The sequence below is a fragment of the Megalobrama amblycephala genome, linkage group LG2, assembly GCF_018812025.1.
Source record: "Megalobrama amblycephala isolate DHTTF-2021 linkage group LG2, ASM1881202v1, whole genome shotgun sequence".
In the NCBI taxonomy this organism is placed as follows: domain Eukaryota; kingdom Metazoa; phylum Chordata; class Actinopteri; order Cypriniformes; family Xenocyprididae; genus Megalobrama; species Megalobrama amblycephala.
The window spans coordinates 54,943,738-54,960,268 of NC_063045.1; the positions used below are offsets into that span (position 1 = coordinate 54,943,738).

General features: G+C 38.7%; 3 protein-coding genes across 3 annotated transcripts; all 3 read right to left on the reverse strand.

Moving 5' to 3' along the window:
* Positions 1-2,048: 2,048 nt before the first annotated feature.
* On the reverse strand, positions 2,049-3,776 carry LOC125262947 (trace amine-associated receptor 13c-like). The gene has a single exon (XM_048181789.1). It carries the CDS (start codon positions 3,717-3,719, stop codon positions 2,703-2,705), a length of 1,017 nt encoding a protein of 338 aa, XP_048037746.1. The 5' UTR covers positions 3,720-3,776; the 3' UTR covers positions 2,049-2,702.
* Positions 3,777-9,621: 5,845 nt separating this feature from the next.
* Positions 9,622-11,730, reverse strand: LOC125262948 (trace amine-associated receptor 13c-like). The gene has a single exon (XM_048181790.1). The coding sequence runs from the start codon at positions 11,660-11,662 to the stop codon at positions 10,652-10,654; it is 1,011 nt and encodes a 336-aa protein (XP_048037747.1). The 5' UTR covers positions 11,663-11,730; the 3' UTR covers positions 9,622-10,651.
* A 1,060-nt stretch (positions 11,731-12,790) lies between these two features.
* On the reverse strand, positions 12,791-16,079 carry LOC125262949 (trace amine-associated receptor 13c-like). The gene has a single exon (XM_048181791.1). It carries the CDS (start codon positions 15,926-15,928, stop codon positions 14,912-14,914), a length of 1,017 nt encoding a protein of 338 aa, XP_048037748.1. The 5' UTR covers positions 15,929-16,079; the 3' UTR covers positions 12,791-14,911.
* Positions 16,080-16,531: the final 452 nt, after the last annotated feature.

Genomic DNA, 16,531 nt, shown 5'->3' on the forward strand with positions numbered 1-16,531 from the left:
CGGGTGCCCACCAAACCGATTATTTGTGCCGGAGGGATTACGGTCCATGGTCATTCAGTGGGGTCATAGTTCCAATGTGGCATGTCATCCAGGAGTCAGTCGAACTAAGTTTTTGGTTAAGCAACGATTCTGGTGGCCTCTCATGGCTCGTGACGTTCGCGATTTTGTCTTGGCTTGCTCAGTCTGCGCTGTTGGTAAGACTTCCAATCGTGCCCCAGATGGGTTACTTCAACCGCTGTCAGTCCCTTCGAGACCCTGGTCCCATATCTCGCTAGATTTTGTGACCGCCCTCCCACCCTCCCAAGGGAACACGGTTGTTTTAACCGTAGTGGACCGGTTCTCGAAGGCGGCTCATTTTATTCCCTTGCCCAAATTACCCTCAGCCAAGGAGACAGCGGTTACGATCATTGATCACGTCTTTCGGATTCATGGCCTCCCGGTAGACGTGGTCTCTGACAGGGGTCCCCAATTCGTTTCCAAATTTTGGCAGGAATTCTGTAGATTGCTGGGGGCGACTGTTAGTCTGTCGTCTGGGTTTCACCCCCAGAGCAATGGTCAGACTGAGAGAGCCAATCAGGATTTGGAGCGAACGTTGCGATGTATGGTCTCCAAGAATCCTTCCTCTTGGAGTCAACAACTCTCAATGGTGGAGTACGCACACAATACTTTACCAGTGTCGTCCACGGGCCTATCTCTGTTTGAATGCAGTGTAGGTTACCAGCCACCTATTTTTCCCAGTCTGGAATCCGAGGTCGCGGTCCCCTCTGCCCACGCCTTTGTCCAGAGGTGCCACCGAACTTGGACGAGAGCCCGAGAGACTCTCCTCCAAGTGAGGGAACGCACCAAGGCCAAAGCCGATCGCCACCGGTCAAGGCCTCCGGTTTACGTCGTCGGTCAAAAAGTGTGGCTTTCTACTAAGGATATTCCTCTCCGACCCGTTTCTAAGAAGCTTGCTCCTAAATTTATTGGCCCGTTCACTGTCACCAAGATCATTAGTCCGGTGGCAGTCCGCCTCAAACTTCCTCCAGTGTACAGGAGGATTCATTCCGTCTTCCATGTCTCCAAAATTAAACCTGTTTTTCATTCTGAGATTAATCCGCCAGCCCCGGTTCCCCCACCGCCGCGTCTCGTAGATGGGGAACCATCTTATTCGGTAAATCGTATTCTGGACTCTAGGCGGAGGGGACGCGGATTTCAGTACTTGGTGGACTGGGAAGGTTACGGTCCGGAGGAGAGGAGTTGGGTTCCTGCCAGGGACATTCTGGATCACACCCTTATCGATGATTACAATCGACAGGTAAGGGAGTCGGGGAATGCCAGGAGGCATTCCTAGGAGGAGGGGTACTGTCACGGTTCGCAGATGCATTGTTTCCTTCTTGTCGCGTGCTCTGTGTTATGACAGCAGTGGGTGTGTTTGTGTTTGTGTGCGAGTGTGTTTGTGGGTGTGCCCAGGCCACGTGGGTGATTAGTGGACCCAGCTGCCACTCATCACTCTCCCCACCTGCTGCTCATTTCCTCAGTCATTAAATACTCACCTCATTCATCTCTCCATTGTCAGATCGTTGTTTGGTGTCCTGTTCGTGGTTGTCTTGTCTGTTCCTGACCGGAGTCCCAGTTGTTCGTCGTCTATCTGTGGATTACTGTCTTCGTGCCTTGTCTACCGTCTGGAACCTGGAATCATCTCACCGCCACTCTTCTGTCACCACGTCACGTCACCAGCCGACCATCTCAGTCCCTGCGCCACCTGAAGCCTGCACGTTTTCATTGACTGTGTTTCTGTTACTGCTTGTTGTTAAATAAACGGCGTTACTTGCAATTGCTTCCTGTAATCAATCATGACATCTACAGATTGAGGACAATGAGGATAATTTGAATGAAACTGATTATTCAGTAGTTGTATTCAGAGTTTAGAAATACTATATAACATTGTATTGTATACAACCTATACAATACAATAATTAACTTTCCAGTACAGTATGTGTAGTGGCAATGTTTACTTTTTTTTTTTTTTTTTTTTGCAGAGTAAAAGTGAATGGCAGACAGTAGATTTTATTTGTTTTATTCTTACTTATTAGTTGAATCATTAATTAATGTTAACAATTCAAAAAAACATTTTATTTGTAAAATGTTGTATGGTAATGAAATATTCAGATGTTTCATTAAACTTATTATTAAACCTACACAAATACATTTCTAATTCATGCCAAAAAGAATTGCATACAACAATACAGAGAAACACATTCCAATAGAACAAACGAATCAAACAAAAAAGTAAATGTTTCAGCTGACAACTGATTACACAATTTAGCAAGATTGGACATGTTCCTGGATCAACATCCCTGTGAACAAATCATTTACAACTGTATGGTGAAGTGAATCAACTGATTCACTGATTTGACACATAATAATAATTAATTAATGAATCTTTGATTCAAATAACTGTGTGATAGTTTATTTTATTGGGGGGAAAAAAAGTATGTATTATTTTTATTATTTAATATGACTTGTCTGGAGGGCCTTGGTTTAGGTTTATTAACAAACAATTAGTCTGTCCTTTCATCAGAAGTTGCATTGGAGTGCTGTTTTGATCATTTTGAAATCTTTTTATTTTCGGGTTTGTAATATATATCAGAGGGTGCAGCTTGAAAGTGAGCTTTACCATTTTGAAAGCTGAAACACAAATACATTGTGAAATACAGCACTCATGAATGATCATTTGCAAAAATATCCACCAAAGATGATGCTGACTGAAATATCTTAAGTGATAGGATGTGTTTAAATGACCTTCTAAACCAAGGGTAAAATAAAGCATAGATAAGAGGATTCAGGCCTGAGTTAATATAGTAGACCCATGTTAGAAAATTCACAATTACAGAGGACATTACTGTATTTCTTGTTAGATAAAAAATATAGAGAGGTAACCAGCAGAGAATATGAATTGCCACAATGATTCCTAATGTCAGAGCAGCTTTGCTCTCAGATTTCCTCCTCACTGAACCTTCCATTACACATTTACCACCCTTCATCAGAGAGTTTATAACTTTCACTTGCTGATGTACAATATAAAATATCCTCAAATATAAAGTTATGATCAGGATACAAGGAAGCAACAAGGACATGAACAGATCAGTGACTGTCCATGTAAAATTCATCATGAAATAACACTCTCCATAACATGCATCTGTTTTGTGTGATGTGTCAAAACGTCCGTTGCTGCTTGACAGGGCAGTGGTATAAGCTGAAGAGCAAAACCAACAAAAACAGATGGTCATTATGGTTCTAGTTGTGGTTATTTTCTGTGGGTACAGTAAAGGGTGACACACAGCCACATAACGATCAATCGCAATTAAAACTAAATTACTGAGAGATGCTGAGAGAACCACCCCCAAAATTGCCATAAACAGTGCACAGAAAGTGTCTCCAAAGTACCAACATGTCTCAATCAGCTTTATGGCATCCACAGGCATCACAATAAGTCCAATAAGCAGGTCAACCACAGCCAGAGAGAGAATGATCAGGTTGGTTGGAGTGTGAAGCTTCTTGAAGTGAGAGATGGAGATGATCACCAGCAGGTTCAGAAACACAGTCCATGCTGACAGCAATGAAAAAAAAACATACATGATATTGTATTCATGTCTGGAGCGTTTTCCCTTGATACATGATGAGTTGATGGCAGGAAAGCAGTATTGAGTCTCATGTTTCTCTGTCTCATAGGCCATGAGTGAGTCTCCTCCTGTTAGGAGTTTGTTCTGCTCTCCTTACTGTCCTTTCATTTATACAGTGTCTGGATCAGACTGACCAACCCATCTACCGCCCACTCTGATGCTGCATAATGACATAACATTTTTTCTTTTAATAGTTGCTTGGCAGTGAAATTATTTGTGGAACAAGCACAATCCACAGTACAATGTACAATATCCTTATATGCTCTATAAAGTTACTGATCAATTTGTGAAAAAAAACCCTGCAAAACGCGCCGGCGCGTTTTCAGACCTCAGAGTGTTAACCCAGTTTGGTTTGATGTCACTGTGATCGACGTCAGTGCTTGCTTCAGTTAAAGGGATAGTTCACCCAAAAATGAAAATTTGATGATTATCTGCTTACCCCCAGCGCATCCAAGATGTAGGTGACTTTGTTTCTTCAGTAGAACACAAATGATGATACACCACTATGTCCAACCGCATTCAGCACTCGTTAGTAAGGTCTGATCGCACTCTGACAGCGGCAGTGATGTCTCGCTCTCATTGGAGTATATGCGCGAGACATCACTGCCGTTGTCAGAGCGCGATCAGACCTCACTAAGCGAATGCTGAACGCGTTGGACATAGTGGTGTATTAGAGTTAAAAAAAATTATATAAATACTGTTCAGTTTCTCGCACAAACCAGTCGTTTCGTGTCTTAGGACATCAATGTGTCGTCACGATCCACAGGGTTTAATTTGGACTTGTCTATGCAAGTTTTATTTACTCTTATAGTAGAAGTTCCCATCCACTAGCATTATTTGACTGACAGACGGCAACGGTTGGAGTTAAAAATCATCATTTGTGTTCTACTGAAGAAACAAAGTCACCTACATCTTGGATGCGCTGGGGGTAAGCAGATAAACATAAAATTTTCATTTTTGGGTGAACTATCCCTTTAAGCAGTTTGACTTGACTTTTTTAGTGTTGGTTTTTCTCTGTCTGCTCTTGCTGTTTGTTATGGCAAGAAAGGCAAAAGAAAATGTGTTTAGCTGTTGTCAGCTGTTTGATGATAAGAATACAGTTGTGGCTTTATTCACTGATCTAATGACTGAGATTTATATGAAAAAAAAATGTGATTAACTTTGAGCTGGATCTTTTCACACACACACACACACACACACACACACACACACACACACACACACACACACACACACACACACACCAGGGGCGTTTCCTCCGAGTAGGCAAGGGAGGCAGTGCCTCCTCAAAAAAAATAGGATGAGAAAATAATCCATAATACATATAAAACAACACAAATATTTCAAATTATGTCATTAAAAAGAGCGCAAGTCATGCGTATTTCTAAAGGAACACTGCCCAACAGCGACACCCGCAGGTAAAGTTACAGCAGGAGTCATGCTTTACAGTCTATGGAGTCATGCCTCCCTTTCCTCTCATAGAAAACCATATAAAATCATCAGACCCCTTGCGGGGTGGGTTTTGTGGGGGTAATTGAGAATGAATGGGGAAAAGTCACATGAGAGGAGGCAATGTCTCCATCACGCTGTGATTGGATGTAATTGGTTATGATTGGATATGATTGGTTTGTGAGATAAATCCCGCCTCTTGTTTACGTGCGCTTTCCGCGCGTCAATTTGACTGAACAAATGATGGCGTCAATCGGAAGACTAATTGAAAAGTAAGTAAACAGATCACCCAGTTAGATATTACCGCTTTATGTCACGTCAAAATCAAACTTGAAATGGACTGTAAGCATGATGACTGCGGGGTTTTTTTTTAGTGCAATCAGCTTGGTGAAATTAAAAATACAATTTGTGTCTGTGACAGACGGTGTTTACGGATCATGACTGATGATCCAAAATATCCTAGGTTGACAATTAAAAAGAAAAACCGCAATACACAAATAAAATATGTTGTTTAAATTATTATTACCTTTAGTTATTATTTTGGAATGAATGTAGAAATGCTTAAAACTCTAACTTGATGAGACTGACTTGGTTTTGATAAATAGAACATTACATTGTTAATGTAAAATTACAAAATAGAATTGTATTTGGTTTCTTTTTTTCTTTTTTGATGTAATGTAAAGTAATGTTCATTTAACAAGGAAGATGTGTCAACGTTAAGAGTAATGCACATGAATTTACATTGATTCATAAAAAAATGTGCCTCCTCATTTCAGCTGCAGTGCCTGGGGAGCAGTGCCTTGCTCAAGGTCTCACCTCAGTCGTGGTATTGAGGGTGGAGAGAGCGCTGGATATTCACTCCCCTCACCGACAATCCCTGCCGGACCTGAGACTCAAACCCATGACCTTTGGGTTACAAGTCCGACTCTCTATCCATTAGCCCACGACTGCCCCCAGTAATGTTTTTTATCTTCAGTTGATTTCATCGAAGGCTGTGTCATAGTTCTTGTTGTTCCTCTGTCCTTCAGTGATTCTGCTCGTTATCACCTAATTATCTCATTAACTCCAGCATGTTTCTGCGTTACATTTAACAGCCTGTAGTGTGCACACTGAGCAGGGTTCATTTCATCTGGGCTAACCCATGTGCCCCAGTTAGACAGCCCAGGTGACACCCATCTGGGGCCCACATAGCTGTGCTGGCTGGGTAGGACTCATTTACGGCATTACGGCAAATGTGCCACATTATTGTTAAACAGATAGAACAATAGATGTTGTGTCAAAGCCACTGGAAAGCCTGCAACTTTAGCCAAAAAAGCATAACGGCTAATGCTCCGGCTCTGGCGGTACGCAGGGAAGGAGTTTTGAACAGCGGGCACTGATGTCACTGCCATGATTACAAGGTGTAATCATGTTACAAGGTGATTCAGTTAGCCATTACACTTTCTCCAATGGTAAGAGATACAGACCCTCTCATCTCCCTATAATATACAATCTCTGGTTAAACTGCATCCACTCACAGGCAGGGGCGTGTCTAGAGGGGTGGCACCGGCCCCCCTGGAATATGATTGGGCTCGAAAATGGGCTACTAGTACTTTCCCATAGACAGGAGTGAGACTATAGACGTCTCTCGATGTGTTGCTATGTTCTTGGCGCGCTGTGGTGTGACAGACTGCTGTAGCGATTCAGTTCAAAGCAGAGAGCAGGTGAACCGGTCATCTCTTCCGCTATACTAGTTAGGCTACAACATGAAATAAACATGAATGAACATCTGAAGATATGTTGAAAGCTACAGTACAACTTACTGAAATCAGTATCATGTCACATGTGTCTATCAATCAGCGTCAGTTATCTCAGAAAGCTGTTCAATGTCCAAAAACTCATTAGTCAGCTACAAAAATGAACTTAGAGAAGAACACTTTGCTAAATATATGCACGATATAGGCTATTCATATTCATTGTATTTGTACCTAACATACTTTTTGTTTTTTTATTGACTGACAGAGTCCTGTCAGATGGATTTACAGCAGGTGAATTCATCAGTTTCTCACGAAATATATGCAAGTAAGTGGCTGATGAACTGGAAGAATAATAGAGTAAACTTTATAGTTACTTAGGCCCACTATGCGTGTCTGATATGAATAAACATATACAAATTATTTTTGGATGGATTGTTATTGCTGCTTCCACTGATGTCTGACATCAGTGTGTATTTTATAAACTCTAAATGTATTGTTTTACTGGTGCTTGTGCATATTTAAATGTCTGTAACCTCAAAAAACAAAAAAATTACGTGGCTGAAAACACTGCTTAGTTGTGATATATGACAAGAGCTGAGCGCCTCCGTCGGACAGCCAAAGCACAAAAGCACATTTTGAATCTGGCAATTATGTGACGTCACTGAATGTTCTAAATCCCATATGTGGGACCGTACTGCTCAAAAGGTTTAACTGATGCTGGTTAACACTCTGGGGTCGGCGGTCACGCCGGTGTGATCACCGCGTTTTTTTTCTAACCAGTGTGAAAGAGACTCAAAATACTCTGTCAATGTTGCACATACAATTAAGAGATATACACCATTTTAATCTGTGGAATATTTTCTTTTATTTGTGTACACTCAGAGTAAAAACAAAATGTTGTGCTTTTTGTAAAATAAAGAAAACAAACATGATGCGTGATCTCTCGTCTCCCTCTGAACGAAGTCCAATCTGATCGTTCTCAGAAAATGAACTGTAACTTAGTGAATACTAATCACAAAAAAATTAGACTTATGTCTAAAAAAAACGTTGAAATGTCAGGTTTTAAATCGTGTAAGTCAAATCGAAAACAAATATTCTGTGTTTATGTAATCTGTATGAAAAGAGAGCCATGTCAGAAGTCCGTGATTCAGCTCATTATCCGCTAATGCGGCCACGCCCACGGAGCCAGCGCTATTCAGACGCAAATTCAGTCAATACATGCATACATCGTCTCAATCGTGTATTTATTGTCTTGAAAAGTGTTTTGAATAGCCATAGTTAGCGATCTCTGGCCTCTGTTTGTCACGGTTGATCAATCCGCTGTCTCATTCTGGTGTCTGTGTGTTTGTATGGATGTGTCTGGTTGATTGTTTCGTGTGGGCGTCGCCGCTGATTGTTGATCAGCGGCAGCTGTGTGCAATTATCATCTGCCTATTTAACGCCTTGTCTTTCGTCTCGTGTTTGTCAGATCGTTGTTTGGGGTCCTGGTGTTGTGTCCTGTGCTCTCTTGTGTTTGTTTGTTCCCCGGAGTGGATTACCTCGTCGTTGTTTCCTGTTCCTGTTCTTCGTCGGACTCTCTCTTTGGATTGCACTCACGGATTCACGGACTCACGGACTCACGGACTCACGGGCTCACGGGCTCACGACACCATCTCACCTCACCACAGGATTCCAGCTGCCCATCGAAGTCCCTGCATCACCACTCTCCTGCTACTGTCTTTTCTCGTTTGCTGACTAACTCTGGTGTGAAGCTCTAATAAAGAGATTAACTTGCCATTGCATCTGTCATTCTTTCCGTGACACTGTTAGTTCGGTTAGTTCCTGGATTGCCTATTCTTCTTTAGTTCTCAGGCATTTGTGGACTAAAGGGGCAGAGCGCCCTCCGGCTGCAAGTATGAATTGAAAACACAGTATCCAGCACTCATAGTAATGACAATAAATCCTGAATATTACTCCTCTGTATAGAAAATTGACAACCATATGAGAATCCATCAATATTTCTCCAAATGTGCATGCTTTTAAGCTAAAAGCCTATATGAAATGCCATAGAGGTAACATAATTGTTCAGACACTTTGCATCACAGAAATACATTATATTTTAAAGAATGTAATAGAATACCATTATTTTAAATTGTAATAATATTTAACAGTATTGCTGTTTTTTCTGTATGTTTGATTTACACCATGATGAGATTTGAGACATGATCAACAGAGGGGTTTTTGTCACAGCTTACCTGACTGAAAGAGCTCATTATTTATGCAGGTCATTAGAGCTCTTTATGCGATTCTTTTGTCTTCTCAGGTGAGAATCACCCATTATTCATGATTATTCATGCCTCCACGCATCCTGTGTTTCTTGACCAAAGATGTTTTAGAAAATTTAAATCTCTCTATTGTTTTATATGAACAAGCAGGCAGCATAATTTTTTATTTTTATTAAGCATAATGTTATTCCTTCAAAAACACAAACATGTACATACATGTTCCTCACATATTATTGTAGCCTAGTTTGTGCTGAATACAGTGTAATGACACTTTTTCCATTAATATGTTAATGAACAACTGAAAAAAACACAAATGTCAGGGCATGTCAAAACTTCTCCAGGGCCCCAAAAATCCTCAGACCCCTGAGGGTTAATGCATCCTATAGGTCAGGGGTTGGTAACCTATGGCACACAGAGGGATAATCATATGGTTTGTCGGATGAGCACACTAGTGCAGGTTATAACAGTTTAATAGGTTTTATAGCTCCTTTCTTAATAAAACAGGCTGTGTGACAATGGCAATGTTACCCTATCTAACGTTGCTCTTTTTTTCTATTCTTTTTTTGCAGTGTAAAAGAGAACGGGATTGTCAGGATTGTGTCTTTTTTTGTGTGTTTGGGGTTGCTTGAGTTTGACTTTGGTTTTCACTGTTTTGTAGATCAGTTTCCTTTGTCTGTGTTCATTAGTTTCTATGACAACTCATGAATAATGTAATATTCAGACAATTTTATTAAACTCATAATTGTTATTAAAAATACACATATAAATCTCTAATTCAAGCCAACAAGAATTATGTTTACCCTTTACTCAAAAACATGATCTGTTCAATTTACTAGCAATTTTTGAGTGAAAATTGTATCCTAGCATTTTCAAGTAAATCTTACTCCAATTTTTGTGTGATTTTAAAATACATTTTAAATAATTATACAAATTTTCAAAACATTTTGAAAAAAATCCCCCTTTTTTGTAGTAATCCTCCAGTCACAAATGTTTCTAATTTATGGTCAGTACCAAGGTTTGTCGTTAAATCAACTGATTTACTGATCTGACTCATAAGAATGATTCACAAATGAATCTCTGATTCAAATAACTGTGTGATGGTTTATTTTATTGGATAAAAGTTTGTATTATTCTTATTATTTTATTGAATATGACTTGTCTGGAGGGCCTTGGTTTAGGTTTATTATGCTGTCCTTTCATCAGTTGCATAGGTTTGCTGCTTTGATCATTTTGAATTCTTTTTTTCTCGAGGCTGAAATATAAAACTGCATATTTTGAGTACACCTTAGGAAAAAATGCAGCTCAGTTGTTACCATTCTTTTTTTTCTCTGTGCCAAGCACATCAGCACAGCTGTTTAAAGAGAGACAACAAAGTGTCCGTACACATTGTTAAAAATTAACCACAATTTATTTACAGTTTTTACCACAACATAAAATGTAATGTGTGTAATATTGCTTATGATGCATTATATGCAGCTTGAAAGTGAGCTTTACCATTTTGAAAGCTGAAACACAAATACATTGTGTAATACAGCACTCATGAATGATAATTTGTAAAAATATCCACCAAAGAGGATGCTGATTGAAATATCTTAAGTGATAGGATGTGTTTAAATGACCTTCTAAACCAAGGGTAAAATAAAGCATAGATAAGAGGATTCAGGCCTGAGTTAATATAGTAGACCCACCAATTCATAATTACAGAGGACATTACTGTATTCCGTGTGAGAAAAAAAATATAGATAGGTAACCAACAGAGAATATGAATTGCCACAATGATTCCTAATGTCAGAGCAGCTTTGCTCTCAGATTTCCTCCTCACTGAACCTTCCATTACACATTTACCACCCTTCATCAGAGCGTTTATAACTTTCACTTGCTGATGTACAACATAAAATATCCTCAAATATAAAGTTATGATCAGAATACAAGGAAACAGCAAGGACATGAACAGATCAATGACTGTCCATGTAAAACTTAACATGAAATAACACTCTCCATAACATGCATCTGTTTTGTTTGATGTGTTAAAATGACCATTGCTGCTTGACAGGGCAGTGATATAAGCTGAAGAGCAAATCCAACAAAGACAGATGGTCCTTATGGTTCTAGTTATGGTTATTTTCTGTGGGTACTGTAAAGGGTGACACACAGCCACATAACGATCAATCGCAACTAAAACTAAATTACTGAGAGATGCTGAGAGAAGCACCCCCAAAATTGCCATAAACAGTCCACAGAAAGTGTCTCCAAAGTACCAGCATGTCTCAATCAGCTTTATGGCATCCACAGGCATCACAATAAGTCCAGTAAGCAGGTCAACCAAAGCCAGAGAGAGAATAATCAGGTTGGTTGGAGTGTGAAGCTTCTTGAAGTGAGAGATGGAGATGATCACCAGCAGGTTCACAAACACAGTCCATGCTGACAGCAATGAAAAAAACACATACATTATATTGTATTCATGACTGGAGCGTTTTCCCTTGATGCATGATGAGTTGATGGCAGGAAAGCAGTATTGAGTCTCATGATCCTCTGTCTCATAGGCCATGAGTGAGTCTCCTCCTGTTAGGAGTTTGTTCTGCTCTCCTTACTGTCCTTTCATTTATACAGTTTCTGAATAAGATTGACCAACCCATCTACCGCCCACTAAATCACTAAATTAATAATTATAATAAAAACAAAAGCACAAACTATGTGCTAACTGGAAAGAGGTAGAATGAACTGCAGTAACACATGCTTTCACCATTCTGAATTACATGTTCATCTAATTACAGTTACCGTTTTCATAAAAATACTATTACTTGTGTTACAAATAGAATTTTAGATCTAAATGTAACTTTAAATGGCAAAACAATTAGCAAAATTATATTTTAGCCAGAATTATTGCACTTCATTTCTCTTATGCACACCATTTGTTTGACACGCATGCCCACTGGGCAAGAACTTCAAAATTTTGCTAAAGATTGCTGCCATCTGGTAAAAATAAATAAATAAATAAATAAAAAAATAAAAAATAAATAATAATAATAATAAAATAATAATAAATAAATAAATAAAAACAGCATGACTTCATGTCAGATCAAAATCATGTTATGACAATAATTGCCAGTAGATGGCTGAAGTGTTCCATGCATCCACCAGCATTACAAGATTTGTAGATGTTATGCAATAAACCTTTGCATATTTTAGACATAATCTAACTATTGTTTGTCAAAGTTTGGTATATATTTTTAAGTATGGTAATCTGCTTAATTAGAAATATGCAGATGTCTCTTCATATTTCAGCACAATGATCATTCACACCACAGAGAAGAATGAAATATCGAATTAAATATTTAAAATGGCCTGATGTATTCGAGACAAATACTCTCTAATTGGTGTTCTTAAATTACAGCGGGCTGAATGAACCAGTGACATTTTACTTAATATGTTTAATATTTGTTAAGATATTGATGTGCTCATAAGTGAATTGTGTTCTGTACTACTATTTCAAGAGGAAGTCTGAATGGTTGTGTTATGACTAGAGTTGAGGTACTCCAACAAATGTTCCTATGTCCAGGGATTTGGTGAAATACACTCGGGACAGTTGATGGAATTGTCACTGGCAAGATCAGGTCAGTATTGCTTGTCACAAAAGTCAATCAGTCACATGTGTTTTTAAGTCTTGCCTGTTTATACAATCAATTTGATACTTGCAAGCTGTCTAAGAGTTTCTGTGCACACACGTTCACAGAAATCGCCTATAAGTGAGTGCAAGCGCACAATTTAAATAGACACGAATTTGTCAAAAAATGCCCCTCTCAATGAGTATTCATGTAAACAAAGTCATGTTTTAAGTGAACTAGATAAGTAGAACAACAGTGCATTTAAGTGCATTAGATAAGTAGAACAACAGCCTAATAAACCTGATTAATGGTAATCAAACAACAAAAGAAAAAAGAGAATAATTCACAGCTCTTGACTGAGTCGCAGCTTCTATTTCAAAGGAAAAGGATGTTTCTAACATTTTTTTTTTTAATCAGTAGTTTACATGGGTCAAATGTCAAAAACAACAGCAACCAAAAAATCCCTTGGGAAACCCTCTTTTGGCATTAAGAAACTACTGTCAGCATTTACTAAATACACGTAATGCAAAATTATCTCTGAAAAGTTGATTTTTGTGGCTGAACTGATGCCCCCAAAAATGCCCATTTTGCTACATGACTAAATTGTCGCTGCTATAGGAGGAGACACCGCAGAGAACAGAGAGCATGTGGTAGAAGGGAGAAAATATTTTCCACTTGTATTAATTTGTTTGGAATGCAAGAGGAAGACGGTGTCCGAACATATCGTTTGACAAGCTATGTTGGCCTATATACGTGTAAGTGTCTGTCAGATTACATGTAACAAGTTGTGCCTGTGTCAACCCGCACCTGATGAGCATCAGCTTGTGACCCAACGCTAATAGGGGTTATGCACAATCCGTATTCTGTAAAACAGATCAGATTGCTTACGGTTTAGGTCTTTTGTATGTGCTTCATGAAAAAATTAGCTTTTTTCTTTCAAGATAACTTAAAAGGACTGAGCAAAGATGAGCATAACTGATTTCCCCTGCATATGCAGATTGATATTTAAAAGCTTTTTAAATTGTTCTCCTTCACACTAACGTTTAGATATTTAATAGAATAAAACACCTATGTGAACTAGGTAGTTTTGCTGATTACCTTAAAAATGTATAGATTTGCCATCAGTTCATACTGCTATTGACACTTTCTCTGACCAGCGGATGTGATGAAACCAGTTTTCCAGTTTGGTCATGTGACATTCGTTCGACATATACCCTATTTGCACTGTTCTTGGTAGACTGCATTGGTCATTATGTAAATGATTTGACTGTGTCTGTGTTCTTTAATTTGCGCGTCAGCAGTAGATCACACACAAAACTTGGCACTCCCATTGGAGCATTTGTGGAATTGTGCTTTTATGCTAATTTGCCCCGTTTAGTACATCTGGCCCCTATAGTGTTTTATACACTAATTATTACTACAGCTTTTTACTCTGGTGAAATATACAGTTTATGCAGGTGTGGCTTGTGTATGTAGGCAGGCAGGGCAAAGCCCTACCAAAATAGTCATCAGCTTGAAAACAATAAATGATTATGTACATCATCATAATGTATTCAAAAATGAAATGGTTTTGAGTTGGCTCTGAGTTATGGAAATTACATGTATGGCCTTTATATACAATGCATGCCATTGTAAAGACTAGGTCTGTCCACTCCCGTGTCCCCTTACCACTGCATTTTCTGATCTTTGGGTCCCAAGCTACCCCAATTACCACTCCTGCATTGAATTCATAAATTTATATCAATAGATAAGTCAAGTCCCACCCTATAGTTTTTTTTATATTCAAAAAGCTGTTTCAAGCAGAAATATGTCACAAAACAGAAATCAAGTCGGCCATAAATTCAAATTGTTACTTTGATAATGTAGCAGCACAAATCATGAAGATTGCAGCTGTTAAGCTGTCCTGAGTGACTTTTTTGGTTGCAGATTTTTAAATTGGACTTGGTTTAGGTAACTTTGCAAATTTTTGTGTGGGCTTCTCATTAAGGTCACATAGGTTTTTTTTTTTTTTTTTTTTTTCATACAAGCTGTGATAAGTGTCTTATTTGTGTCTGTAAATTTACATTTTTTTACCACAACATAAAGTGTAACGTGTAATATTGTTTGTGGTGCATTATATCAGAGGGTGCAGCTTGAAAGTGGGCTTTGCCATTTTGAAAGCTGAAACACAACTTCATTGTGAAATACAGCACTCATGAATGATCAATTATAAGAATGTCCACCAAAGATGATGCTGACTGAAATATCTTAAGTGATAGAATGTGTTTAAATGACCTTCTAAACCAAGGGTAAAATAAAGCATAGATAAGAGGATTCAGGGCTGAATTAATATAGAAGACCCATGTTAAAAAATTCATAACTACAGTGGACATTACTGTGTTCCCTGCAAGAGAAAAAATATAGAGAGGTAACCAACAGAGAATATGAATTGCCACAATGATTCCTAATGTCAGAGCAGCTTTGCTCTCAGATTTCCTCCTCACTGAACCTTCCATTACACATTTACCACCCTTCATCAGAGAGTTTATAACTTTCACTTGCTGATGTACAACATAAAATATCCTCAAATATAAAGTTATGATCAGGGTACAAGGAAACAGCAAGGACATGAACAGATCAGTGACTTTCCATGTAAAACTTAACATGAAATAACACTCTCCATAACATGCATCTGTTTTGTGTGATGTGTCAAAACGTCCATTGCTGCTTAACAGACCAGTAATATAAGCTGAAGAGCAAAACCAAAAAAGACAGATGGTCATTAAGGCTTTAGTTGTGGTTATTTTCTGTGGGTACAGTAAAGGGTGACACACAGCCACATAACGATCAATCGCAATTAAAACTAAATTACTGAGAGATGCTGAGATAATCACTCCCATAATTTCCATAAACAGTGCACATAAAGTGTCTCCAAAGTACCAACACGTCTCAATCAAATTTATGGCATCCACAGGCATCACAATAAGTCCAGTAAACAGGTCGGCCACAGCCAGAGAGAGAATAATCAGGTTGGTTGGAGTGTGAAGCTTCTTAAAGTGAGAGATGGAGATGATCACCAGCAGGTTCAGAAACACAGTCCATGCTGACAGCAATGATACAAACACATACATGATATTGTATTCATGTCTGGAGCGTTTTCCTTTGAAACATGATGAGTTGATGGCAGGAAAGCAGTATTGAGTCTCATGATCCTCTGTCTCATAGGCCATGAGTGAGTCTCCTCCTGTTAGGAGTTTGTTCTGCTCTCCCTATTGGTCTTTCATTTATACAGCGTCTGGATCAGACTGACCAACCCATCTACCACCCACTCTGATGCTGCAATTACGTTTTTCCCCCTTTTTTTCCCAATAGCTCCATCCTTCATCTCATTAAACATCTGAAACTTTTGTTGTTGTTATCTTTGCAACCTTGGCTCATTGGAAAAATGAACCTCTGCAAAGCCCAAAAACACACCTGCATTCAATTCATTGCAGTTCCAGTTAAAATGACCACTAGTGTTAGTAAAATCACCAACAACTTTTATCCCTGCTCACAAAAATTATGATTACTGGGGCAAATTACCAATCAATTAAGACTTTGCACTAAGTACTAAAGCACTAAGACAGTGATATTAAAAGACCAAACTCGATATTAGGGGTGTGCACAAACAGTCGAATATTCGATAATTGATATTTATTATACAAAAAATAAAAATACTATTCAAATTTTACTATGTTACTTGCTGGCCGTAAACGCAGTGAAGTGAATCCATGATAAATCCCAAGCATGTAACTAAAACTCAATGTTAAACAGTTGTAATTAAATGCACTGGG